General features: G+C 37.3%; 1 protein-coding gene across 2 annotated transcripts in view; it reads left to right on the top strand.

Moving 5' to 3' along the window:
* Positions 1 to 27,903, top strand: part of PARD3B (par-3 family cell polarity regulator beta) — a 603,755-nt gene that overhangs the window by 526,036 nt on the left and 49,816 nt on the right. For both annotated transcript variants that reach the window (XM_058186680.1, XM_058186671.1), the window contains one exon: positions 229 to 364. In XM_058186680.1, coding sequence (XP_058042663.1) covers positions 229 to 364 — 136 coding nt within the window. The remainder of the gene's footprint in view (positions 1 to 228; positions 365 to 27,903) is intronic.

Genomic DNA, 27,903 nt, shown 5'->3' with positions numbered 1-27,903 from the left:
TATCATTTGACATATTATATGTGCCATATCTGATTGTCTTCAAACGGAAGTAAAATTGTAAAAAAAGAAAAAAAACCCACTTAGCCCAGTATGCTATATGTGTTTATTTACCTAATTATGAAGAAGTGAAGCGAAGTGAAAAATTGCATTTGTTGAATGAATTAAGACCTGAACCAGTTGAAAGTAAGTACACTGAAGTATGATTGATATATTCCTTCTTTTCTCCAGTGATCGTCCATCTATTGTAACTGCTGATCGCATCCAGAAGTTACGGAAAGAGTATCATCAGGCAAGGAGAGAAGGTGTACCTTTATATGATGAAGAGGAAGGTAGAGGAAGATCATCTGATTATGATCAGCATTGGGTAGGTGCTCAAAATCTATTCAAAACAATTTAATCTGTTATGTTTGTTATGCAAATAATGGAGAAGTATATATAGGCTTTGAAAAATATAAAAATAGTTACGGATCAATCTTTATTCTGTTCATAGACCAGCTTTTAAAAAATTAGCAATCCAAGGCTTAATGGCTAAGCATTATATTAATACATTGTTTTAACCATATTCAACCAGATTAATGGCCACACACCAGATATAAATGAAAAAGTGAATAACTTTACCAAGCACCTCCTGTGGGCATATGTGAGGGTTTTCTTCCTTTTTCCCTGTGTTAGCCTTACATTATTACATGCAATCATGAAAACAAATAATAGCATCTGATTTATTTCTGGTTTTTTTCTGGAACTTTGATCAATGCTGTCCCCTCTCTAGTCTGTCTTGTGATTCTGGAAAATTCTCAGAAGCTTTCAGAATCAAAATAGTCATTATGCTAAATAAGTAATAGAACAGACTCCCTTGGCTTCTGAAGGCACCAGGTAGCTAGTATTTTTGTGTAAATCTGTTCCTTGTTCTGCTCCCTCTGCTAGCATGCATTAAATTCTTCCCAGAGTCTGGAAACCATCTTCTTATCATGGGATCTTGGATGGTGATTGCTGACATTATTAATATCAATGTAATCGAAATTTTATATTCACTTAACACTGAAAAATTTAAAGACCATCTTTTTATATCAGCTCCTTGTATTCTATAGATTATCTCACAAATATATGGCGCAAATTGAAGTGGATTTAGAATTAAGATGGTGCGAACTATTCACAAAGCAGTAATTTTAATATAAAGCTGGAGACTGTGTGGAAGCCAAGATAATCGAGGGGGTGCTTAACCAGTGGTGGGATTCAAATAATTTAACAACCGGTTCTCTGCCCTAATGATTTCTTCCAACAACCAGTTCACCAAACTACTCAGAAAGTTAACAACCGGTTCTCCCGAAGTGGTGCGAACTGGCTGAATCCCACCACTGTGCTTAACCCTGTATAAATTTTTTGTCCACACTTTGTTCATTTTTAGTTTCATTGAAAGAAATACATCATAACAACTTTGCTGGTCACACAGCTGATTAGGGAATACAGCATCAGTCAGATGATGTCTCCATACCAAATTGCCAAAGGAAGTTGAGTGCATTTTGAGAGGGAGAAACAATGGCAAATTCTTGTGCAATGTTTGAAGGCATTACTTTATTTAGTTTATTTAGCATAATGAGAGCTTCTTAGGAACAAGAGGAAATAGGATTAGGAGAGGATTGATTAAGTTTATGGAAAAAAAGAGAAACAAATCAAATGCCTAATTTGCAGTTGTGAATTATTAATAGGTTTTTCTTGTTCATGTATGAATTGATTCTTTTTAAACAGAGTCTAAAAGGATATTCAAACAAATTGTTTACATTTTCTTGAGTTATTTATTTAGTTATGATTATGTGTGTGTGTGTGTGTGAAAAGTGTGTGTGTGTGTGTGTGTGTGTGTGTGAAAAGTGAGTGTGTGTGTGTGTGTGTGTGTGTATACACACACACCACACTCACTTTTCCTTTATTTCCTCATTTATTTTTTTTATGTATACAATATATATTGCATATGTGCTTAGAAATCAACCTTTTGGTATGGGGCTACACCGATCATTGGGAAAGATTATGGAGGCTGAAGATGATGCATTGAGCACAGGGCAATGGCTGTGTGTACTTTAAGATAACACGTTGCCCTGAAGAGTGCAATAAAGAGACTGAGAAACTACCATCCCATTTGGCTTCTGAGCATGTCTGTGTTCATGTTATTCTTCACTTTAAGCTACAAAAGATTTGCTCTTCATTTATGATTGAGTCTTCCTTGTAATTACACCACATCCATTTTGTTTCGGATCAGGGAGAATATGTGGTACTTCCAGGTTTTAATTCAGTGCCCATAGGAAGACTGAGATGTCCTCTACACAAATCAGTTTAAATAATATTTCAGTAAGTCAACCTACTTGACCAAAAATATCCAATTTTAGCACACAGCTTTGCTTGGATTGTTTTTTTCTAATGAAATCCTATAAAGAATAAGTCCACATTCCCAAGACAGATGGTGGAAAAAAAGGTTGATATCTTGACCAGATCAGTGGTACTTTCAGAGCTGCCTAGAATTCTCATTTTTTATCAAATCTTGAAGGGCTTTATTACCTTTTTGAGTAAGGCCCCATTGAGTCTCTGAAGCTTCACAAAAGGCCCTTCTCGGTAATCCCTTTTAAGCTGATTCTATTAGGTGTAATGCCCTAAGATTACTGATTCCCAAAGCTCCATGTTTCCTGTGAGAGGAGGGGTTGTTAATCAAAGCACCCAAGATAGCTTTAAAGCTCTCAAACTGATTAATATCAGAAACCTTCAGATGGTTTCTCATTCAAAGGCTCATGTTCTAACATTAATTCTATAGGTTTCACACTGGAGGAAAGAGATGTAGAACTTGAATGGCAAGGGGTGGGGTGGGGTGTTTGTACAAATGAGTGTTTCTCGAACCCTGCTCTTCGCTACATAGGTTTGTGAAGAATGTTGGATAGTACCTTGTACCTGTAAATCTCTTACAGACTAGGGTTTTTTTTCCATTGAAAAGCAAGGTTTCTCACACCAAAGAGCAACATAAGAAACCTAAAACAGGATACATAAAGTAATGGAAGCATATCTTTGTGAGCAGTTCACCTTTAGAGCTTCATATCTATATCTATCATCCAGAGTTTTTCTAGCCTTGGAAGTTATCTATCTATGTCAGGAGAAGAGTATATGAAGAGAAATATTTAGTACTTTCTCCTTATAAATCTAAATAATAAATAAATAAATAAATAAACCTTCCTGTCATTGGGTTTTTGTTTGCTATAAGAGTGAAGGAAACTGAATCCCATAACTGAGTTTAAATTGAAAGCTTATTGTAGCCTGCGTATGAATAGGCACATCTCAAGAGACAGGAGGAAATCCTGCTGTTACAGGTTTTTCCTGACCTCCACATGTGACATATATGTATATTGTGTGTGTGCACACATAGAGAGAGAGAGAGATGTTTCAATTATTCCTGTTACCTAAGCCATAGTTAATTTTATACTATTTTCCTAATAGATATCAGGTTCTGTAATTATGGCTCACTATCTAACATAATATTCAATCTGGTTTTCATCTAACATCAACAGCAACCTCAAAAGTGTGATGTACTTGTAAATTATACTGTTGAAATACAATATGTACAATTTATAAAATATATAAAAATAAAAAATACCATAAAAAGGATATCACATTACCTCACAAAAACAATTTGAATATCAAGAGTAGAACAGTAGCTTGATTAAGTCAATCAACCGTTGCCTTTTTGTGTGACCTGCAGAGAAATGAACCTAAAATCTTCACAGTTCCTAGCAGACATTAATAAAATCAGTTATTATCTTGTTCTAAATTATATTGACTAACTGTAGACTGTGTTTGTCTTTATCCTTAAAGAAGGTTAGAAGACAGTCGGAGAGCCTATAATCTTTTTTTTAAAGGTTTCAAATACTTTTTAAAAAACAACAACACTATAACATATTCCAAATTGGCATGTTAGGACAGGATGAAGTGTATACAGAAATGGATGAATTTAATTCTGGTCATCCAGAATCCAGCCTTTAAGAGTGTCAGAAGCCCATTTGCAATTGAAGACCATCCTTGGATTTCAGTGGGAAAGAGAAGTTGGGCATCATCAGCATACAGATGGCATTGAACACCTAGGGCTACACTTGTAAGGATTTGATCTAAGCACTTTGAAGCCAAATTTCCTATTAAATGTGCTGCATTTCCTCCAATTAACTTAGACACAAACAAATGGAAAATGACAGGAAATTGAAGATAGCTTGAGACTTTGGTATAAAAAATAGGAGTTCTTTATTCTTTCTCGGACTTTTTTTGTAAATGAATTTATGAAGATAAACTAAGGCTGCCAAGTAATCTATCCATTGAACTAGGCTTATAAATGCCTATTCCTAGATAAATGGGGAAATGTGTCTTCCAGAATCTGGTAGGTGCCCTTGAGTTGAGCCCAGTTCCCTCATGGTTTCATCCATGCAGCTTTTGGGAAGTGGTTTGCCAAGGATGCCTTCTGGCAAGTTTTTCCAATTTGCCCAGGCAGGGTCACCTACAGAATGAGTGCCAATAAGAGCAGAATGGGTGTGAGCAAGCAGTAAAAATATTGTATCTTTTTATTTGTGTGCAATGCATGTGGTGCATGCTAAAAAGAGGGAGTGGCTTTTGGTGACATTTATCTCCCCCCAAAAAAACTGCTGATTACAACCCTAGAATTATTCTTTGGTTCCCTTTTAACCAGGACAGACCCTGCTTAGCATTTGAGAGCAAAGTTGGTTAGATGCTGTCTGCTTCCTTTTCCTTTTAGCTTGGATTTCAAATTTTTATAAAGGGATATTTTTGGTTAGCCCCAACAACTCTATGCATTCTCATTTGGGCTGGAAGCATTGATTCTCTGCATATGTATGTGCACACATCCACAATGTAACTTGGAATTAGTAATCTCTTTGCACATTGGTATGGATTGTTTAACAGATCTCATATAGAGATTTGGTTACTTTATAATCTTAGCTGTTCCTTTGGCGTGGCATTAATTTCCTCCCTGTTGCTTATCTTTTGGTCTTCAAGAGCTGCATAAAACACAGTAATTGTGCAGTTCTTCACTGGTAAGATGGATGCAGACTGCATGACAATTTCCTTTTATAATATCTTGTTTATATCCAGTCTCATAACTCTTTTTTTCAGCTGTTTTGCAAATCAGATTTAAATCTTGATAAATAACACCTTAAGAAATAATTATGGCCTTGTTATTTGACTTTCCTTGAGCCATTTGCGGTCTTAAACTGATATAGTCCAGCAGGAAAATACAGCCTCTCAATAGATTTTGCAGCACACTGAGTTTTGGTAGTATCCAATTAAGTTATGAAAAGAAGAATCATGCTAGCTGATATTCAAGGCCAAAAAGTTTATTAGCCATCTGGCATGGAACCAGACATCCCCCTCCTGCCCCCTTGCAAAAGTTGTAAGGGGGGGAAAAAAGGGTTGAGAACTGCATTATTTTTTCCATATTGTGTCAAAAGGTTCTCTGCTTACTTTGGGCTAAGAAAGAAGCTCTTTGTGCATTAATGAGCAATTAATTCCAACTTCAGGATGTTGAGTTTAGAGTAGGTTAGGTATCCCTAAACCACAAACAGTTGCAACAGAGTGTGAATTTTTAAAGTGACATTCCAGCTCACAGAGAGTAATGGCATTCCTGTCTTCTTGTGCAATAAAAGAAATGACAGCTTTATGGAACACAGGATCCTACTGCAGAACCACCCTATGAATTTAAGCTTGGTCTTTTTGAAAAGCTTCTGCCTGGCGAAGTCAGTTGCACAATGCAAACTCACTTGGGTTCCCTAACTGATTTTCAGACAGGCAGTACTGTAACTACAAATGTGCCACATTAGACATTGTTTTGCCCCCAGAATGACATTATGGAACATGTTGTTCTTTCCAGCCAAAAAGGAATGACATGACTTTTCTGTGGCTAATGCTGGCATAATGCGGACTGAATTAGGCAATTCATAATTCTCAAGCATGGGGGAAAAGGTGGGTGAGAATGCTAATGATGCCACAAATAAATTTGGTATTTCTCCCATTCATCCCCTATTGTAGTTTTAGTGCAGATGTACAATAGATTGAAATTTATATAAATTTATATAAATTGAAACTACAAACACTACATAGGTTTCACTGCTGCCAACTAAAGAATTGTTGGTAGAGGAGAGGAAGAGGAAAAGGAAGGAGGAGGAGAAAAAGAAAGAAAGAAAGAAAAAAGAAAGAAAGAAAGAAAGAAAGAAAGAAAGAAAGAAAGAAAGAAAGAAAGAAAGAAAGAAAGAAAGATCTTTGTAAACTTGCTTCCAGTCCTTCCCTTTCCAGAAAAAAAAAACACCTGGCAGTGTTGCTACCTTTTTGTTTGCCCCTTCTGAGTACTGGTGAAGACTGAGTCAGAAAGAGCCATTATCGCTACCACCATCCAAGGCGCAGGACACAGTAACTGAAGCTTATTTAATCAGCCTGAAGGTTTGAGAGTGGCGAGTAATTGACTGCATCCCAGGCAGCAGCACTAAAGCTGGCAGGCAACCAAGAGAGAACAGAATCCTTTCCTCTACCCTACCCCAGTGGATTGCCCAAAGAACATTGTGGCCAGAATTTGGCAGCAGAATTTGGAATGTCTCTGTTGGTGCTTGGGGTTCTCTTTTAAAAAAAAACCATCAGGATGTGCAGTGAATCACACTGATTTCAGATCTATGAATCAAATTGTGTTTATAAAATCCCCAGTTTAAGTGGGAAATTTTAAGGGAAACTCAATAAATTAAGATAAGGATGCTAAAAAAACAATTGTTCAAGTGACAAAGTCAGCATTAAGGGCAGAAGTGTTCCTCTTTCTTCTTTATGCTTAAAATATTCATCACGTTCCTTTGAATAGGTCAGGCCATAAATTTCCATTGGTAATAGCCCCACAGCTGACAAATTGCATTACTACTAAAGGTGTTTAGTAATTGTGTGGCTGCATGTTAAACTACATCAGAAACGTTATTCCTTTTAACTTCTAATCTTAAAAGGTAGTGACTACATTGTTATGAAGTAGTTGCAAAGTTTAAACAGCTTGAATCCTGCCTACCCCACCACTATTACCCAACCCCTTTTCTCAGTAAAAATGTGAAAATTAGAATTCATTGCTTGGTGTTGTATCAACCAATTATCTGTGAATATAAAAAGGCTTTTTAACAAACAAGTGGCATTGTTATAATTATTTTAAATGAAAAATAAAGTCAGTGGCTGAGACACCTAGATATTGTGTGGATAACTTTATTAGTTTCCACTTCAAGATCCGTGGTGCAGATGCTAATCTAATAAGAATACCTTATGGTATAGAACAAAATAGGACAGGAGAAAACTTCATTTGCTAAATCACCTCCCTGTCAAACTACACATCTAGCCTTTCGGTCAAAGGCCATTACCCCCTCCCTTCCCCCCACCCTCCAGTTTGCATTAAATGGATCTGCCCAGTTCTTAGATAATTAAATACTGGTCATATTTCTAATTTTTACACTATCGTTCTGGATGTACTTATGTACGTGAATTTATTGGATATTTTAAAAAGAGAATCCCATATGCTTAGGCAATTTTCCAACTGAACAAAAAGGAGGGACAAAGAGAAATTAGACATTAGAATCATGGTGTCATATATTTTATATAATTGTTGAATTTAAACGTCCTTTAAAGATAATAAAATTCTGTCCATATAGGAGCTACTTTTTGGTTTGTTTGTTCATGAGATTTAGAGACCGCCCAATTCCAAAATGATTCCAGGTGGCTTAGACAAAAATAAGTGTAAGAGGAAAACAGAAAGAGAAATCCCATAGATCCAGATAGCACACTCCCTATAATTTAAAAAAAAATAATCACTGGGACTGCACAAACACTGTACTCCAAGGCCTGGGAGAACAGCTAGGTTTTTAAAGACTTCCTAAACATGACCTTCAGTGAAAGACAGTCATATGCTGGCTGATTGCTTGTACAGACATTTCACCTAAACCTCCTGCTTTCAACAGTAGTTCTCACCTACTTGTGGTGGTCCTGTCCACTCCACCTCGTGTATTACAGCTCTTCAAACATTGGAGCAGAGTGGTTTTCAGCAAGTTCTGACCAGTTCTGGAGAACCAGTAGCGGAAATTTTGAGTCGTTCAGAGAACCGGTAAATACCACCTCTGACTGCCCCTGCCCCCATCTATTCTCTATCTCCCAAGTCCCAGCTGATCAGGAGGGAATGGAGATTTTACAGTATCCTTTCCCTGCCATGCCCACCAAGCCACACCCACAGAACCAGTAGTAAAAAAATTTGAATCCCACCATCATTGGAGGGATATAATGTGCTCTCATTTCTTCTTTGATCATCCCTTCTGCTAACTGGAACTGTTTCCCTGAAGATAAGACATCCCCTGATAACAAGCCCAATTGTGCTTTTGAATGCATGTGCTGAAATAAGCCCCCCCCCCCGAAAATAAGCCCTCCCTGAAAATATTTAAACACATGCGCCCCGCCATTTCCTCTGGTTAGGGTTAGGAGACAGAGCTGGAAGTCAGGTAAGACGGGAAGAGGAGCCTTGTCTTGCTCCATGTGCCCCAAAATAATAAGACCTCCCTGAAAATAAGGCCAAGTGCTTATTTTGGGGTTCAAAAAATATAAGACAGGTTCTTATTTTCAGGGAAACATGGTACATTTTCATTCAGGGCCCTCTCCATCTCATTTCAATTTGTTACCAATCCCTTTTGAGCTACAGTGCCCAGAACAGGGCACAGTATTTCAAGTCTGACCAGGGCAGAATAGAATAGAATTTATTCACATGATCTGGACTCTATTATTCCTCTTAATACCTCTCAAGAGAGCATTTGCCTTTTAAACAGCTGCCTCAGACTGCTGGCATATATTTAACTTAGACTTGAAAAGGTCTGCCTGATCTCTTTCTTGTCTACTACTGCTAAGCCAAGTCTCCCCCATCCTATACTTTTAACTTTCATTTTTCCTCATTTCAGGAATCGGCTCAGTTGATTTTTCATTTCTGTATTCTATCTTATTCATTTCAGCTCACTGCTCAAGACTGGATGTTTGTTTTGCTTTTGCTTTTTATCTTTTCTCTCTCTTTTAAAATATTAGTTGCTCCTTCTGGACTTGATGAGTGTTCCCTCAACACACTCACACAAGTAGCAAGTTGTAGATAAAAATGTTGAATAGTGCATACAAAATGTTGACACAGCACCAGGACTCTCCTCACAATACATTTCTTCCAATCCGAAGAGGAAAGATGTAACGAACACTCTTTGGGTGCACTCATTAGCCAACTTTGGACCTAAGAGCATCTAGCCCATGTTTCTCCATTTTTTAAAGGAGAAGATCAGGTAATATTCCTCTGTTGAAAGATTTGCTGAGCTCTAAGTATATCTGCAGTGTTTATCTGATCAACTAAGCTAATAATTCTATAAAAGAAAAAAAAGGTTAATTTCTGGAATTGTTTCTTTTTGAGAACCAGAAACAGTCGTTTCTGTTCATTACATTACGCCTATGCAATGGTTCATCCTTCTAAAATATTTGCCATACATCACGCAGACAAGTCTATAGTTTCATGAGTGTTCCATCTCCTTTTTAAGGTTAGGAATGATATTCAGTCTCTACCAGGACCTTGCTAACCCTCAGTAATTATTAATGATGGTTCTCCAGAATCCTCTGCTAGTCCTTCAGTACCATGGGATGGAATCCAGCTGGCCATGGAATTTTGAATTCATTTAAGTTAGTTAAGTTTTCTCTTACAATTTTTCTTTTTTATCTTAAACATCATACCCCAAACTCTTCAGCTCATTTATTTATTTAAGAAAATTTGTATGGTCATCCAACTCATTTTCAAGTGACTGCAAGTGGCTTATACAGATAAAAACCCAATACGAAAATAGTAATAAGCAATAACCCCCACTCTCCTGGCAACAATCAATCAATTAAATAAGCCACTTGATGGGCTCCATCCCATTCTGGTGTCCCCAGGCGATTGGCATTGATATGACCCCCCATGAAATTTCAGATTGTTCATCAATCCCTATTTATTATCTGAAAATAAATTCTACTTTAACTAACAGTACTATGCTTCATCATCATCAACAACGACAACTGGTTAACTTTTTGTTGAGTAGCATTCTCTCAATTCATATTAGTACTCCTCTTGTGCTCCTCTTCTTGCTTGGACACACTAGAAACAGAGAAGTTAGACCATGTTCCAGCTTCACAAATGAACTCACTGATGCAGAACAAGTCTAATGTAATTTTTAAAAAACTGACTGCCATACAGTCGTGTAGATGTTTGTCAACTGGTTCATATTTATGACATTTGTCCTGGGGTCATGTGATCAGCTTTTGCAAACTTCCAACAAACAAAAACAATGGGGAAACCAGATTCACTTAATAACCATGTTACTGTCGTGTCCCCCTCCCCCTCCGACGACCGGGTCTAGGAAGTCCGTATCAAGCGTGGCCATGAAGCCTCTGCAGCTTTGCCAAATTCCTTTCAGATTTCTCAGGGCAGGCAGGAATCCAAGTTGTGACTTCAGCAAACTAAATGAGACTTTGCTTGACTCAAAGTTGCTTGACTCAAGCTGGTCCTTTATATAGGCTGTGGGGTGTGGCTCCATGACTCAGCACTTATCCAGGCCTGCCCCTCTCTTCCTTCTGCTGACATCGCCTCTCAGATCTCCGGAAGCGGGGATCCTCCCACTGTGAATTCTCTTCCGCTGGATCTGCTGTTGGTAATTCCAGCACGTGGTTGGCTCCCTGCTCACACGCTGTAGGAGTGAGGTTTGTTTGTTCATTCCTGACATCCTGTCCGGCCATGGGGCCAGGGCTGGGGGCTGGAGGCATGACAGGCCATTCATCTTCATTATCAGACTCCGAATCTGATAGCAGGCCCGGGAGGAGATCGGAGGGGCCCGGCTGAGGAGAGGAGGGAGGACGAGGCACAACAGTTACTAACTAAATAACTGCAATGATTCACTTAACAACTGTGGCAAGAAAAATGGGGCAAAATAGGGCAAAACTCACTTAACAAATGTCTCATATAATAACATAAATTTTGGACTCAATTGTGGTCGCAAGTCAAGGCCTACCTGTATATACGTGTGTGTGTATGTGTATAATTCAGGACCTGTTGAACATAGAGCAAAAATGATTGGTTCAAAACATCAGCAGTGGACTAGCAGGATCAGCAGGATCTTCCCAGTGCCAATTCAACTCTTAAGCAGTATTTATTTATTTATTTATTTGCATTTATATCCCGCCCTTCTCCGAAGACTCAGGGCGGCTTACACTATGTCAAGCAATAGTCTTCATCCATTTGTATATTATATACAAAGTCAACTTATTGCCCCCAACAATCTGGGTCCTCATTTTACCTACCTTATAAGGATGGAAGGCTGAGTCAACCTTGGGCCTGGTGGGGCTTGAACCTGCAATAATTGCAGGCAGCTGCTGTTAATAACAGACTGTCTTACCAGTCTGAGCCACAGAGGCCCTTCTTATGTATGCCACAATGGTCTATTTGTGTGGTTCTGAATTGCATATTCACATCTGTAATATTGATGATCTGCACAGCGGGAGAGAGAAAATATAGTAATATCCCAAGATGTCATCTCCTTATCAAAGCTCTGTAGGAATTTCATAAAATCTAAAATGCCTCTGCTGGAATTTGCTTATCATCCTAAACACACATTCATAAAGTTTGCTACTGATAGTTTAAGCAACATAGTACAGAACGAGTATTACAGTTCTGTCATTTTGAAATCTTAACTCTAATGTTTGGGCAATCATTTTACTATCTGTCTTGCTTTCAATGAACTTTATGTGAAACATTCACACTTGGATGAAGTTTATAGGATATCCTGCAATTTTGTTACATTTTAAACTTTTCAAGGAAAAAACAATACATGTTTTGACATTCATATCCAACTATTTATAGCTTCCATTTATGAAACCAACACTTTTGTGTCTTTCCAATATTTTAGTTCTTTCCTAAATATCTGGGAGAGATCATGAATTATGTAGCTTTAAGGAAATAATAATAATACTAAGAATTTAATATTGGAACTAGCCAAAAGTCAAATAATATTTTTTTTCATGAAACTATATTAGTAGGTGGAAATGAGGCACCTACCGTTGAAACCTCCTCCCTCAGCTGAGAAGGCTGGCGGCTCCCCGCCCGCCCTCTCACTGCACCGCAGGGCTTCAGTCCGTAAAATGTGAAAAAAAAAAAACTCGAGTATGTCGAGGGCTTAAAAAAAAAAACTGAGTATAAGCCGAGGGGCTTAAAAAAAAAAACTTGAGTATAAGCCGTATAGACCCGAGTATAAGCCGAGGGGACATTTTTCAGCACAAAAAATGTGCTGAAAAACTCGGCTTATACTCGAGTATATACGGTATGTAGCTTTAAGGAAATAATAATAATACTAAGAATTTAATATTGGAACTAGCCAAAAGTCAAATAATATTTTTTTTCATGAAACTATATTAGTAATGCTGGAAAAATAGAATTTGAATTGTCATTTTTAATGTATCTGCAAAGAACCATCAAAACCTCATTTTTTTTAGAACAATACAAATGTTTTTCAAATCCTCTGAGCCATAAATGAATGGATATTTCCTGCTACAATTCCCTCTTCATTATTACTTTTCCATTCATCCAGCGTAACCATATTTAACTTTTATTGGATCAGCCATATTAATTTCATTTCATGTTCATTTATGGGGGGAAAATACATGCACAGATCTGCTTCCTGTAGTGAAATTACAAAACTCCTTTGGAGCTACTATTATATAATGGTAATGGGGGGAAACACAATTTAGTTGTATTTGAATATGAACATGTTTGTTTTCCCATTTTCAAACTAATGCACAAACTGAAATTTCATCACCATTTCCCCATATTTCTGAATTTCATAATAAGACAAAATTGTACTAAGGATAATATCATGAATGTATGCAAGAAGGGTTATATTAATATTTCCATAAATTGGGTATATTTATTGGGTGTATTAGACAAAATTGCAAAGAAAAATGCATGTTTGGAGAAATAATAATCGATGCAAAAGACCCATTATTTTTAGTGCAAAATAATTTCAGTTAACTTGACAGATGTGCAAAAATAAATCACAAAACATGGAGAAACCAAATCAACATATTTGCCATTTCTAAGCTATATATAAAGTACCCTAAGAGACACTGTGTTTAAGTGTTAAAATATATGTTGCATTTGTTCATGTACAATATTGTTAAATGTAGATAATGATTATTTTATTTGGTGATTATATCAAAAACATTGCATTTATAAATAATTTCCAGCTTAGAGGGAATAGATCATATTATAGCAGTTGTAACTTACAAGATTTATTGATTGTAAATCAAGTATTGGTTTAATTTACAGTACCATTGTTAGAAGGCTTCTTCTCTTAGGTATAGTATCCAAAAAGCAAACTCTTATTAGAATAATGGGAAACTTGACTGTCCGGGCATCATCCAAAACAGATCCTTGCTATGGAATCATTGCAATAGGCAATACCTGTATTGCCTATTGCAAAGAATACTAGGTGCAATAGAAAGTTGTTTAATATTTATTCTTGAATTCAAAGATTAATTTCTCTTGATACGAGTTTAAAAACCAAAGAAATACCAGTTAATTTCTACTCAGCCACTAAGTTTAGATTGATTAATACAGTACATCTTTCCTTTAAATGTTACCGTCGCAAGTTTTGAAATAATAGCAATAAGACATGCTGGCATGACCTCTCTTGGATCTCCTCCCCCCCCCCAAAAAAAATCAAGTTCTGTCATTTTGATGCAAATTGTACCTTTGGAAATGATGGCCTGAAAAGAAAAGGTTTCCATGGTAACCTTAGGGAACCACATAACCTGTTTATCATAACTTCTCTATGAAGAAAATTGCAGAGTGGTGACTGTGCTTTGAAGTCAGCTGTATTTTCCTACAGACCTCTCTCTAAACTTAAGGGTATTTCGTTTCCTTTTATACATAAAGAAAGGAAGGGGGGAAGCTCTTTTTGATAAGTCACATTTAGCCCATTAAACAATTGGTGCTACATCCGATTTGAAAGCTGGACCTGCCTTCTGAAAAACAAATTTAAAAATTAATACTTCTACTAGGTCTCTGCCCCACTGTCCTCTTTCTTCTTCCCTTTGCCTGCGTCCTGTGCCATCTCAACCTTTCCCAGACAAGAGCCATTGGTTTTGCCTTGTTGTCCTGTTTTGCCATTTGAAAGGAAGCTGTCTTGCTCTGTCTTGAGAGTTCATGGCACTATTGCATATGACCACCGTAGCTGGGCTGAGAAAATCCAGGTAAGCACCCAAAAAACGTAGAAATTCTTGGGCCTCTTGCTGTTAATTTGAGGCCATCTGGATTTTTGAACTGAGATATTGTAATTCACTTGTTGAAAGAGAGAAGTATACTGCCTATTCTTTAAAGTCAGAGGGGACACCAGTGATCCAGTTGCAAGGCAAAGTTCACAGAGGCTAGAATCTTTGTTTGTTTGAAGCTCTAGATTAACTTCATATTATTTTCTATGGTCCTTATAAATTTGGAACAGATGTTGCAGTCTTCTCCTCAATTGTCTTGTTTTGAAGTGTCATTTGAGATGGCCAGCTGACCAGACTTGACCCCATCTCCAATGATATTTAGCACTGAAGTCCAAAAAAGGGCATTGTCCATCTGGCATCCATCTGGTACCACAAATGGTAGATAGCATTAGATCACAAAAATATTGTTATCAACTGTTAAAGTGCTATCAGCAAGGGAGGGAAAGTTGTCTCCCAGTCATGATCACAGGCTTAAAGGAACTAAATCTTTAGCGCTTGGAAAATTTAATCCAGTGTGATTTTTAAAAAAAGAAAAGAAATGAAAAAAAATAAGTTCTTATGGCATATGAAATTCAGCTAAAATCGTCTTTTGCTGATAGCTTTGATAAATGTTAATGCAAAGCAATTGAATTTTGGTGATGTGCTTTGTTTACTTACTACGGCTGAAGTTTAGAGGGCTTTTTACCGTAATTATTTAAGGTGGAATGGATAGACAAGCAGAAGAGGAGCCTTTCTTGTTTACCCTCTATCCTATCTATTTTTAAAAGGATTAAGGTGGATTTATTACTCTAGCCATTAACATTCCATGAATACTGTTCTGGTTTGTTATTAGATTAGAAGAAAAGCATGCAAGGTTAAAGTTTAACAGCAAAAATATTATTTGTTTTATTCAGGGTGGATTGCATTGTAAGGCATTTGTCATTCTGTCCCCTACCCCATTTTTTTTCCTTATGGTGATGGAGTATCCTGATTTGTGCACTAACTAAATGCTTAGAATGTAATAATGCAAGGATTATTGCCCATGCTTTCTACTCATGAGAGTCTTTAGCAAAGCAAGACTCCTAGAGACAATGAAATGCTGTTTCCCTTGTGTGTGTATTGGCCTATATGTGTATTTTACTGCCTTTTTTCTCTGCTTGATCTGCAATTCAGTTTTAGATCCTGCTGTGACATGCATACTCTCACAGCAGCATGTAGCCATGTATGACAGTACAGTGAATCATGCTAAATATTAAAAATAGAGTGAGAGATCCAGCTGCCCATTGCCAGTTAATGAACTGAGAAGTTTTACTACTTTCTCTTCTCTCCCTCCAAAGTCTCAAGCCCAGATTTGTGGCTCTCACTGTTCAGACTCACTGCTGACTTTTACAAATATTTTGCATAGCTTAAGTTGAAACTTTAGCATCTGAGAGTTCAAGCGCTGATGTGCTGAGCTCAAAAGTTAATGTAATGAGAGAACACGAAAATATAGATAACAATTCAAACTGATAACAAGACAACTGATTGGAAAGAGGAGCAGTGAGTCATTAAAAAGCAGTAGTTATCTGGATCAGCCGTGTAGTAAACTATCAGCAATAAAGGGAGAAGAAGAGAATGCAAGACTGGAAGAACAAAAGGAGTTATTTTCAATCACAGCCAGTGTCAAAAGGTTAGCTTTAATATTAAAATGAACCAAAGTGGCAGACTGTCATGCTAGTATTAAAGAAATGCTGTCCTTCCATGTTTAAAGAAACAAACAAAGAGCTGGCCATTCCATGTGTCTGCTTCTCTATAGAAGCTGAAAAGAGACTCATTGTTCTTTATTTTTTGTTTTCCCTGACTTTATGTTCCGTTAAAAAACTGGAGGTATTTTTAACGTGGCCTAAAAACATGAAAATAAAGCAAGCCTTTTTTATTATCCAGTTGAAGATGTCTGTTGTCCGTTTTATCTCAGCCTTGGGCTTTCTATGTGAGGGTCCCAACAATCTGCTTGTGTTTAAAACAATTAAAGCATCAAATTAACAAAAACAAATGATTGGATTAATGGGACGGAAAGCCACCCAGAGAGAAAGGCACTGAGATGGCAATGATCTCATTTGCAAAAGGATCATAAGATCTTGAAGCTTTGGTAGCTTCAGGTTTTGAGCCCAGAGCAGGGATGGCGAACCTATGACACAAGTGTCAAAGGTGACATGCTAGAACATTTTGGGTGATATGCTAGCATTGACCAACATTGACAACCATTCTCAAAAGCACACCTCATTCTCGCCTGATTTTAGCAGGCAGCGGAGGCTGCATGAGAATGGGGTATGTTCTCTTGTGGTCTCCAGAATCTCCAAGCACTGTGTGAGAATGGAGCATCCTCTGAAGCTGCACCAAAAAAATGAAGGCTCCTGCAACCTGGAGCAACCTCTGGTAGGTTGCAGGGGCCTGTCAGCAGAAAGAGAACACAACTGAAGATAAGTGGCACGTGGCAGATGCTCAGGAGCACTGGATTTCAGGCCCAGCCTCAGCACTGCCACCAAATGCCACTAGAATGGCCTATATGGTGGAGAGATAGAGAATTGTTTCTTTTGGAGGGATGGGGAAGGGTAAAAATCCAGCAATGTCAAATTAGGCATTTCCCAAATTTTTGACACACTGAGACCAAAAAGTTCACCATTACTGGCCCAGAAGTGGCTTCTCATTTTCAGTGTGCTTCCATCTAGGATGGAAGCATCTAGATTGGAACTAAGATTCCTGTGAACATGTCCATTCAAAAGCAAGTGTAATTCAGAGAGAGATTTCAGCCAAAAATCTGTATTAGTGCCCCAAAGTATATTTGACTTACTTGCATAGCACAGTTCCAGGTACATCTTTTGCTTTTAATTCTTCTCGTTAGAGGTTTCCATCAGTATGGCACCTTCTTTGTTCGGAATTGTTTTTAGTCCAAGTATATTGCATTAATGAGAAATACTGAAATATTAAAATGATATGATTGACATATTATTGTCTTCAAGTTTCATCCAACAAAAAGAAGAAATTAAATTTAAACAGTAGTGTCATTATCTCAGTCTGTCTCAATATATGAGATAGGGAGGAGATTAAAGGAACACTTAATTATTTGAGCTTGCTTTTCTGTAAAAGTCTGCAAAACTGCTAACCAGACACACCAAGGTCATCAGAAACTTTATTGATAAGAAAATCTTTTATGGATGATAGAAAGAATAGCATGACTTATTCCATATGTTTACTTTATTCCAGAAATGCTTCTGACCTATGGAATGTGCATTCTAATGACATACATACAGCTATTAATCAACACATTTGGGTAATCAGGAGTGAAAAATATAACCAGAAACCGAACACTAAGTTAGAGGGATTCTGTTTCCTTTGAGATCAGGCCCTTGCATTTTAGAGTGAATAATGCTTACATAATGTAAATGGGATAGGGATAGGGATAGGGATAGGGATAGGGATAGGGATAGGGATAGGGATAGGGATAGGGATAGAATAGAATAGAATAGAATAGAATAGAATAGAATAGAATAGAATAGAATAGAATAGAATAGAATAATTGGACACACAAGGAATTTGTCTCTGGGACATAAGCTCTCAGTGTACATAGAATAGAATAGAATTGTTTATTGGCCAAGTGTGATTGGACACACAAGGAATTTGTCTTGGTGCATATGCTCTCCGTGTAAAAGAGAATATAAAAGAAAAGATACATTCATCAACATACAAGCAACAAGTGATCAGTCATGATCGTAATCATAAAATACAAACATAAATCATAAGACAATACTCAGTGATAGTCAGATACTAAATAAGCAATCAACATAAATCATAATAATATAGTAAATAAAAGCAAGCTACATAAATCATACAAATAACAAAGTTATAGTCATAAGAAACTAAGGAAATAGGTAATAGGAAAGATGAGAAGGATTATTACTAATGCAGCCCTACGAGGTAATTTGGCATCCAAGGGCATAAGACAGTGTTGTGAGAATTAGTTGTTTAGGAGAGTGATGGCATGGGGGGAGGGGCACTGTCCTTCTGTCTAATTGTTTTGGCATGGAATTTCCTACAGCGTCATCTTGAGGGAAGGAGCTGAAACAATAGTTATGGTACAATCTAAAATATAGAGATTTAAAAATAATCACTCCATTTAGTGGCTGCATTTGATTCCAGTGAAATTAAGACACATAGAGAAAGAGGGAGAGAGAGAGAGAGAGAGAGAGAGAGAGAGAGAGAAAGTCACTTGTTGCTATTGTCTTGTTTAGATAAAGTTCTCTTGTACTATGTCCTGTGCGTAACCTGGTTTTCCCCCCTCTTTTTTGCTCCCTTGCTGGATGAAGAGATTGCCTAAACAAGCAGTTGTTTTCTGAGCTGCTTTTCTCTGCAGGGCAGTGCATCGCTAAAAAGTGCTAAGCATCAGTTAACAAGCTGCAGCTCTGTAATCTTAATTAATTGATTAGAACCCTTCTGCAGCTGCTGCCTGAAATTGACCAGAACTTAATCAGTTTCACACTGAAGACTTTTGTTATTGTAAATGCAGGCATAGGTGCCAAAGTTACTTTTTCAACACTATAGTAATTGCAAACAATCACTATTTGAGGAAGTCATTATCAATTGGGATTTATAAAGCAAATTGCAGAATTACAGACTATTCCCACTTGCCTGTAATTTTATGTTCTTCTCCAGTTTGGGATGTTTGCTATTCTTCTGAACATGATTTCAGTTTTCTTGATTTAGGGGAGGTCTGGAAGCTTAGTGTGAGACCATATGTAATTCCCTTTTGTTGCAGTTTCCTTGGGCATGTGGGCATTCATTCCAATTGCATGGCTTTATTGGATGTGTACACCAATGCACGCACTTGTGCAATGAGACTGACCTAGGGCCAAGCTGCTATATGCATGTTAGTTGGAGATATACAACAATCTCCAACCATGAATTTAGTGGGTTTGTTCCCTCAGATGCCAATAACAAAGCTTAATTCCTAATAAATGATTTCTAGCAAAATGTCATATCAGAAGCAAATAGCAAATATTAGTTTGATCACTATGCTCCTTCATTGCAATACAAGCACAGTTAATTGACAAACTTACATTCTGGATACATGCATACATACTAGGATTTCTCTATGCATGTTTCGGGAGGGCAGCACTCTTTGTTGCCTTTTTTTTTCATTCCATTGATCACAAGGAAGTTATCTTCTCTTTTAACTATGTGAGCATATAAATCTGACTCCTATGACAACCCATGATGTCAGAGCCAAGTCCGGTTCTACTCTGGTTTATGGCACAAAGCCAGCTGGTTGATCTTGGGCCAATCATTTTCTTTCAGTCCTAGGAAGGAAGCAGTGGCAAACCACTTCTGAAAAACCTTGCCAAAAAAAAAAAAGCAGGGACTTATTCAGACAGTCTCTGAGAATCTGACACGATTGAATGGAAGAAAAAGAAGTACTAAGAGGTATCAAATTATGATTAAGGCAGAATACCTTAACTTCAGCCTGAAACTGTGGTTTATTTTTGGTTCAGCCAGTCCTGCTCTATTTGTGGGTGGCCTACAGTTAGGTAACCATAAATCTGACTAGAAAATAAAGAAGACAGCCCACCAAGCAGTATTTTTGCTACTCCAATCTTTCTTTTACCATCTGCCAAAAGGGGTATTCCTTTTAAACATGGGGGGCGGGCGCTGAGGACTTCAATTGTAGTGCAAAATAAAACAAGCACTCCCAGAAGCAGCAAAATGTCACGTTGCTTCCTTTCCCAAAGGTAACTAACTTTTTGCACCAAAGAGGAAGCAAAGTTGTCCCATAGTGTTCTTGGAATGCTTTGTGAAATTGTTTGCTGGCCATCTCCTCCAGTAAAACTTTTAAGTTTTTAGAAGCCCAGATCCTTAGATATTTTCACACTGTGCTTGACTGAGATTGTTGGGAAAAGTTATGCATATACAGCTAGGCATATAATGGTGATTAAGGGGATGCAAAGATACTATTAAAGATATGCTGTTGGCTATTGTTTATACCTACTGTCTGAATCCTTTTCCATTAGTGAATCATTAGCCGAAATCTTGGTCTGTGCAAAGTAAGAGAACAAGGAGACACAGTTGTCTGGGAGTAAGTCATGCATACTTTTCAGCTGATAGATTTAGAGTTAGATTGACCAAACGGAGTAAGAGATTATTGTGGGGTTTTTTTTTATTTTAAATCACGCTAGAATTTTTTAAAAATGACTAACAGTAGCGAATATTTCATACAGCATAATTCTAATTATTTTTGCGGTTAGACCTTGTAAGGGCTTTTTAGTTATTGTAAGTGACTAAAAATAATAGCATTTTTAAAAAATGAGCTATTTCTTGACATTACAAATTAGCTGCTCTTTCAGTATGCCAAGTGAATAATTTTCCATAGGAAGGGTAAATGATTAAAGAATGTATACTTCATTTACTACCTACCATTTAACATATGAACCAATTATAAATATATTCCCAAAATCTCAATCTTAGAGCATGTTTATTTTTTTGTGTATATATTAATAAAAGGCTACTGTTTCTGGTATTACCTTGCCGATTCCATTTACAGTTATCAGACTGAAAATAGAAGAAGAAAAATTTGCCATGATATCATAACCTAAAGCTTTATCTGCCTTATTACTGCACAGAATGAATCAAAACATTGAGAGGCAACAGGTTTTTCTGTTTCAGGGGAAAAAAAAACATTGCTACCATCTATTCTCATAAGGTTCAGCCTGAATAGTTGGGAATTTCAGAGGTACAGTTGATGCTTATAGAGAAGATCAGGGTTTTTTATAAGAGTTGTTTGATGCCTGAGCAGATACACCTTTGGATATGTTTAAAATTACCGTAACCTAACCATCTTGCACAAGAATGTACTCGGCACCGATTTTTCATTAAGCATCTTTTTCTTTAGGAATTAAATAGAGAGAGATTAGAAATGTTCCGTTGTTTTTTAAGGGAAAATAACCTTTAACTTTTTCTCCATCAACAATTTTATGTGAAAAGGAGGAGGGAGAGTGGGGAAGCTCAAGTAAACTAATCAGCAATCTAAGGTAACCCACGTTTTCAAGTAATTCAGAGGAGAGGGAAAAGTGGAAGTAAGGGTTTCTGAACAGTGAGAACTTGGGGATTGTTGTGCCACTTTCGGTAAATGCGGTGCGAGATCCAATGCAAGTCTGGACTGGTGTCACCCCTTTGCCCCCACCCCACCCCACCCCTAGCCTCCCCACTCTCCCTTCTCCTTTTCACATAAACTTTTTGAGGGAAAGAAAGACAGAATAGCTGGACAACAGGCTTTTCCTGGTAGCAATAGGGTGCTACCTGCTTGGAAAAGTCCTGACTTAGCACTCTGCCAGTTGCAAGAGTTAAAGAAAAATATCATAACCATTGATATTTCCACCACTGCTTTTTCTGCAAAGGATAATAGATATCCAGACAAGGTAGATAGCTCAAAAAAGCTTATCAACTGTCCCTGATTATGAACTTTTCAGTGGGTTCCTACATGCGCATATCTAGGAAGAGGGGAGAGAAAAGAGAATCAAGCGTTGTGAAAAAATATATCTATCCTTGTCAAAAGCTACCAACCCTATTCTTTTATCCCATTGTTAGTTGTCTATTGATTAAACATACAGTAGAGGCTGAATTTTATGTAATTCAAAAGTTTATGTTTTTCTTCCACATCTAGAGTAGTAGCTGTGCCAGTGAAAGATATCCTGTCTTTTATGTGGTATTTGAGAAAAAAACAATTTATTCTACGCAGTGACGAGTATAAAAGGTAACATTAAATAATGATGCAATGGTATTGATGGGATTATATAACCCTAATTCCATCTTCAAGAGATGACTGCTGTCATTAAAATCAATGCAACTTAATTAAAGCAAATTATAGATAGATACATCTATAAATAAGATATTAAAGTGTGCTGCTGAATATGATAATTGCTGCGTATTTAGTAATCAGTGTGTATGTTCTGCATTTGTCAAGAGGGGTTTCATTCAGTGGAATCAATGGAGCTTTATTAAAAACCATCCAAATTAGAGGCAAAAATGATGACTCTTATAATAACGCAAAATCACTGTTTCAGCTTTGATCACAAGGAGAAAAGCAAGAACACACCCTTTCTCTGTGTGGAGAAAACACCAGCACTCTGTTCTTTCTTCCTTCCTTTCTTTCCTTTATTATTCATTTTTTAAAATGAAAACAAGGATGTTTGAAATTGTAATTTTTACCTTTTGGATTAAAGGAAATTTAGAAAATTTGGAAGGATTTAGTTAAATAATGTACCATAGAATCTCAAGACAGAGAAAAAATCTCTGTTTGGTCGTTTTCCTGATACAAAGAAAGCATTTCAGGAAGACTGTGGATTTTATGATAATGACTGATATTATGCAATTGACTGAAATGTGTCTGATAAAACTTAATATTTTATTCTTCTTTATTTTTGTCCGTGACTTAATCCCCTTTGGGCAGGCACAGCAAGCTATATATTTCTGGCGCATTTGCCTTCACCCATCCCAGCACACATACATGTCCTGGGTGGAAAATATGAATTTGGAGATTGACTTATGGGTTCATGTTTCTTTTCATGCTTTTTTTTTCAACGCTTGATCAGAAATGGGGAGACTTTGATTGTGGGGGAGGGAGAATTCCTAAAAAATGGAGTTCAGGTCCAGTTCTGAAGCCATCCCTTTAATGCAAAGTGAATGGGCAGCAAAAAACCTGTGAAGCTTTGCTTGAAAGAATATCTTTATGTGACTGACAAAGGTAAAGGAGATCCTGGAAGGAAGGCAATAGGAATACCTGAGTTAATGTCACCTTTTACCTTTGGGAAGGTGACAACACTCAGTAGAACAGAGTGGCTAGTCAGTTTTAAGCAGAAAAGTTGAATCATCCCGTAAGTGTTATAAACTATAACTATTACTATAAAAAGTGGGAAACTGTCATGGATGCTGCTGCCGTGTGCAATCAATTTATGAAACTCTCATAGAATTCAGACAGTCCCTAAGTGAATAATCCATAGGAGTACACACTCTTTCTCTTAACCTTTTCTAAGTTTGGCTTGTATTAGTTGTTACTATTGTAATTAAAATTCTTAATTAAAAAATATATATAATATAATATAACAACAGAGTTGGAAGGGACCTTGGAGGCCTTCTAGTCCAACCCCCTGCCCAGGCAGGAAACCCTACACCATCTCAGTCAGATGGCTATCCAACATTTTCTTAAAAATTTCCAGTGTTGTAGCATTGGAAATTTTTAAGAAAATGTTGGATAACCATCTGACTGAGATGGTGTAGGGTTTCCTGCCTGGGCAGGGGGTTGGACTAGAAGTCCACAACACCAATCTAGCTAAGGCAACACATGTATAATCTCAGAAGCCGATGAAGGTTTTTTTTATTATTTTTTTTTATTTTTATTTTTTATTTGAATTTATATCCCGCCCTTCTCCGAAGACTCAGGGCGGCTTACACTGTGTTAAGCAATAATCTCATCCATTTGTATATTATATACAAAGACAACTTTTATTGCCCCCAACAATCTGGGTCCTCATTTTACCTACCTTATAAAGGATGGAAGGCTGAGTCAACCTTGGGCCTGGTGGGACTTGAACTTGCAGTAATTGCAAGCAGCTGTGTTAATAACAGACTGCATTAGTCTGTTGAACCACCAGAGGCCCAAAGTTTTATATACTTTGCACACATAAAGTGGTCATGTATGAAAGAAACTGTCCTCAAACCACAGGGAAATAAGTATTTCTGAACCTTCTGCAATATCAATCATAGGATAGTTGTCTGGTGCCATCTTCTTCTTTTAGAGCTTCACACTGTGAGTTTTTCATACTTCTATGTGAGGTAGCTCAAGCTATAATATATATAATATATATATATTATCACTATGGTAATACATTTTGCAGCTCTATACCATTAGAAATCTATAGAGACTAGGGTCAAAGGCAATAACATCTCCCTCCCTATTTGCAATATTTGAAAAAAAAATCTAATTTTATAAATAAGTCTCTGGATAGCAGTTTACTTGGACTGCCCTGAGCATTTGCTCAAGAAGAAAGGTGGGATGCAAATCGAATAAACTAAACCAATTCATATCTTCTTGCTGACAGAGTCGCTCACCTCAATTCTGGCTTCTTCCTAGCAAACCTGTCTAGGAAGGGAACAGGGGCATCCACAGGAGGAATTTTTTAAGAAGTCCAGATGGAGGCTAATCAAAATCTCACCCTGCATGTGACATTCATTCAAAAGGGGTGGGGCTTTCATCAGGCCGCTCTGCCCCAGCCGCAGGATGCTTTTGACAAATATACAGTCCTCCAGGGATGCCAGTAGAAGGAAGAACATAAGGATTAATACCATTTGGGGCAAAGTGGATTGGTAGCTAGTCTGGAAAGATGGTACACATTACTCCTTTCTAAGCAACACATTTCATGAGGGATTCTCTGTCTTTAAAAAACTGGCCAGATTTTTCTCTTGCTTTCTCGTACTTAGGTGTTAGAAACTTTAGATTTATGCCAATCATATAGCCAGTCTGCTATACAAAATAACAGAAACCTTCCCCTGCTTTTTATTATATTTTCATCTACCTGCAGGTGTTTTTCAGTCTGATTTACAAATCAATTAATCCAGAATATTAAACTAAGTTGTATGTAGTTTAAATTCAGATTTGAACTATTTTATTAATTAATCTATTTGTCTTTTTACCTGAACAATAACAACCAAAAGGGTAATGCAGCAAGCTCCAGCAGGGATTCACTTTTTTCCTGAAATACTATACTGGTTTTATTTGGAATTCAATCCAAATATGCTATCCTAAACTTTAAAGATTTTTAAGAATGTGGTGGTGGTGGTTGTTTTTTTGCTTTATGTGAACATGAATCAAGTAATCACTATTTTTGCCTCTTTTACAAATTTATGTCTCAATTCACTTTTTTTCCGCCCTTAGGTGGATAAAGAATAATAAAATCATTCAACTAGATAAATAATTTATTAAAATAGATTAGAAACCTAAAAATTCAAATGTGTTGAAAATGCTTTGCTGAATATTTTAAAAACCAATACTGGTCCTATATATGGACCGATGGGAAGAGGAAAAATAGTAAAACTCCATGAACTTTATTGATAATCATTATTACCTTATCACAACTTGAAACGGGACCTTTGAAAATGTAAATCAAATTAGATGAAGTAATGAAAGAAGGAAGGAAGGAAGGAAGGAAGGAAGGAAGGAAGGAAGGAAGGAGGGAGGGAGGGAGGGAGGGAGGGAGGGAGGGAGGGAGGGAGGGGGGAGGGGGAGGGAGGGAGGGAGGGAAGGAAGGAAGGAAGGAAGGAAAATATTTCTTAACAGGACATGAAATGTGTAGTCTCGATAATTATCCCATAATGTACCTTTGTACTTTTTTGCATGGTTTGGATGTAGAGCAGTCTGTAGCGTTCTGTTTAGTTTTACATATAAGCAGCCTCTTCCCGTGTATTGAAAGCCCAGATCCAAAGCTTAAGCTAATCCATTCCATGAAGGAGCTAGGAGAGCAACAATCACTAAACAAAATGAGTTTAGAATCTCATTATGCTAATTTCTATTGTGTGCTTGATCTCGACCTCAGAGAGAACCCTGTTTGGATTTCAAAAACGCTCATGAAAATATCTATTAGCACAAGTAGCTGTAATGAGAACTAAGCAGGCATATGCTTCCCATTCCCTCCATAAATGCATTTTCCCCTTCTTGTTTTATTAGGTCAGCTCCCCCCTTCCCCCTCCCCTTGATTTGCTGAGGTCAAATCTTGACTTGTGTCTAGACAGATGGTGAATGAAAGAAGGGCTTGGTGGATTCTCAGAGGAACGATGGAGAGTTTCCCCTGCCCTTGGAGCTCTCCGGCCACTTTACCCCCAGCGCAGCATCTCACAGCTGTAGTGAGCCAAATTTTTACAAACTGTATCCACAGTGAGTTTCTATGGCAACCGTATCTTAGAGCAAGGGGATTCCTTCTCCTTCTCCTTTTCCTTCTCCTTCTCCTTCCACCCAAGGAATAACAGCAATAGTAATAAAAAAGATAGTGCAGGCATATATGAAGTACATAAATTGGTTTTGATAAACAACAATCAATTGGTATTTTTTAATGTTCTTATGCTCCTTATTTTAAAAGAATATGTGAAAAAATGCAAAACTGTGAAGACATACAGAGTTGGAGAAAGAAGCCAAATATCAGACTTTGTAATGAAAAGGGTTTTTTTCAGGGGAGAGGGAATAGCCACTTATCCAGGTATTTGTCTCATCCAAGTTCTCCCCACCCCCTTAAATAAATAAATATAGGAAAAGAAGAATGCTTCATTAAGTCACCATGGCACTCACAAAATAGTTCATTTTAATTTAATTTTTTAAAAAAAATCTGTAGGGGGAAATTGTGAGGCTATTTAAGAGGTCCTTCCAGAGATACTTTCACTTTCTTCAGCTGGGCCTGGAGGAATTTCTATGCTGCTACAAGCAGGAGCCAGGGACTTCTTGTGGTGAAGGATCCTCCAGAGATCCATTTCTACTTCAGGTTCATTCATTGGATTTCTCAGCACAAATATTGGTCTGATTTGAACTTAACGCTAAACTATGGTTTATGTATGTATAGTTCCATACTGCCACCTCTCACAATACTAGACAACACAGTATCAACAGTAGAAACCTTCAAATTTCTAGGTTCTATCATATCGCAAGATCTAAAATGGACAGTTAACATCAAAAATATCATCAAAAAAGGACAACTCAGAAAGCTCAAACTGCCCAAGGAGCTGCTGATCCAGTTCTACAGAGGAATTATTGAGTCTGTCATTTGCACCTCTATAACTGTCTGGTTCGGTTCTGCAACCCAACAAGAAAGACACAGACTTCAGAGGATAATTAGAACTGCAGAAAAAATTGCTACCAACCTGCCTTCCATTGAGGACCTGTATACTGCACGAATCAAGAAGAGAGCCGTGAAAATATTTACAGATCCCTCACATCCTGGACATAAAATGTTTCAACTCCTACCATCAAAACGACGCTATAGAGCATTGTGCACCAGAACAACTAGACACAAGAACAGTTGTTTCCCGAAGGCCATCACTCTGCTAAATAAATAATTCCCTCAACACTGTCAAACTATTTACTAAATCTACACTACTATTAATCTTCTCATCGTTTTCATCACCAATCTCTTTCCACTTATGACTGTATGACTGTAACTTTTTGTTGCTATCATTAAGGGTTAAATTGCAACCTATGACCATCATTTGTGTTGTAAATGTTGCACCTTTGATGTATTTTTTTTCTTTCCTTTTTTCTTTTTCTTTTATGTACACTGAGAGCATATGCACCAAAACAAATTCCTTGTGTGTCCAATCACACTTGGCCAATAAAAATTCTATTCTATTCTATTCTATTCTATTCTATTCTATTCTATTCTATTCTATTCTATTCTAAACTCATGCCCTCACTCCTTGTTTTCTTCTACTCTGATGTAAGGAAGAGTTTGAAAGCTTCTAAATCCATTTTTACTTAGCTGTGCTTTCTTTTTATATCCAGACCCAGAGCTA

The sequence above is a fragment of the Ahaetulla prasina genome, chromosome 1 (assembly GCF_028640845.1).
Source record: "Ahaetulla prasina isolate Xishuangbanna chromosome 1, ASM2864084v1, whole genome shotgun sequence".
Lineage (NCBI taxonomy): Eukaryota > Metazoa > Chordata > Lepidosauria > Squamata > Colubridae > Ahaetulla > Ahaetulla prasina.
The sequence above is the reverse complement of the archived record's forward strand: the minus strand, read 5'-3'. Positions and strand labels throughout refer to the sequence as shown.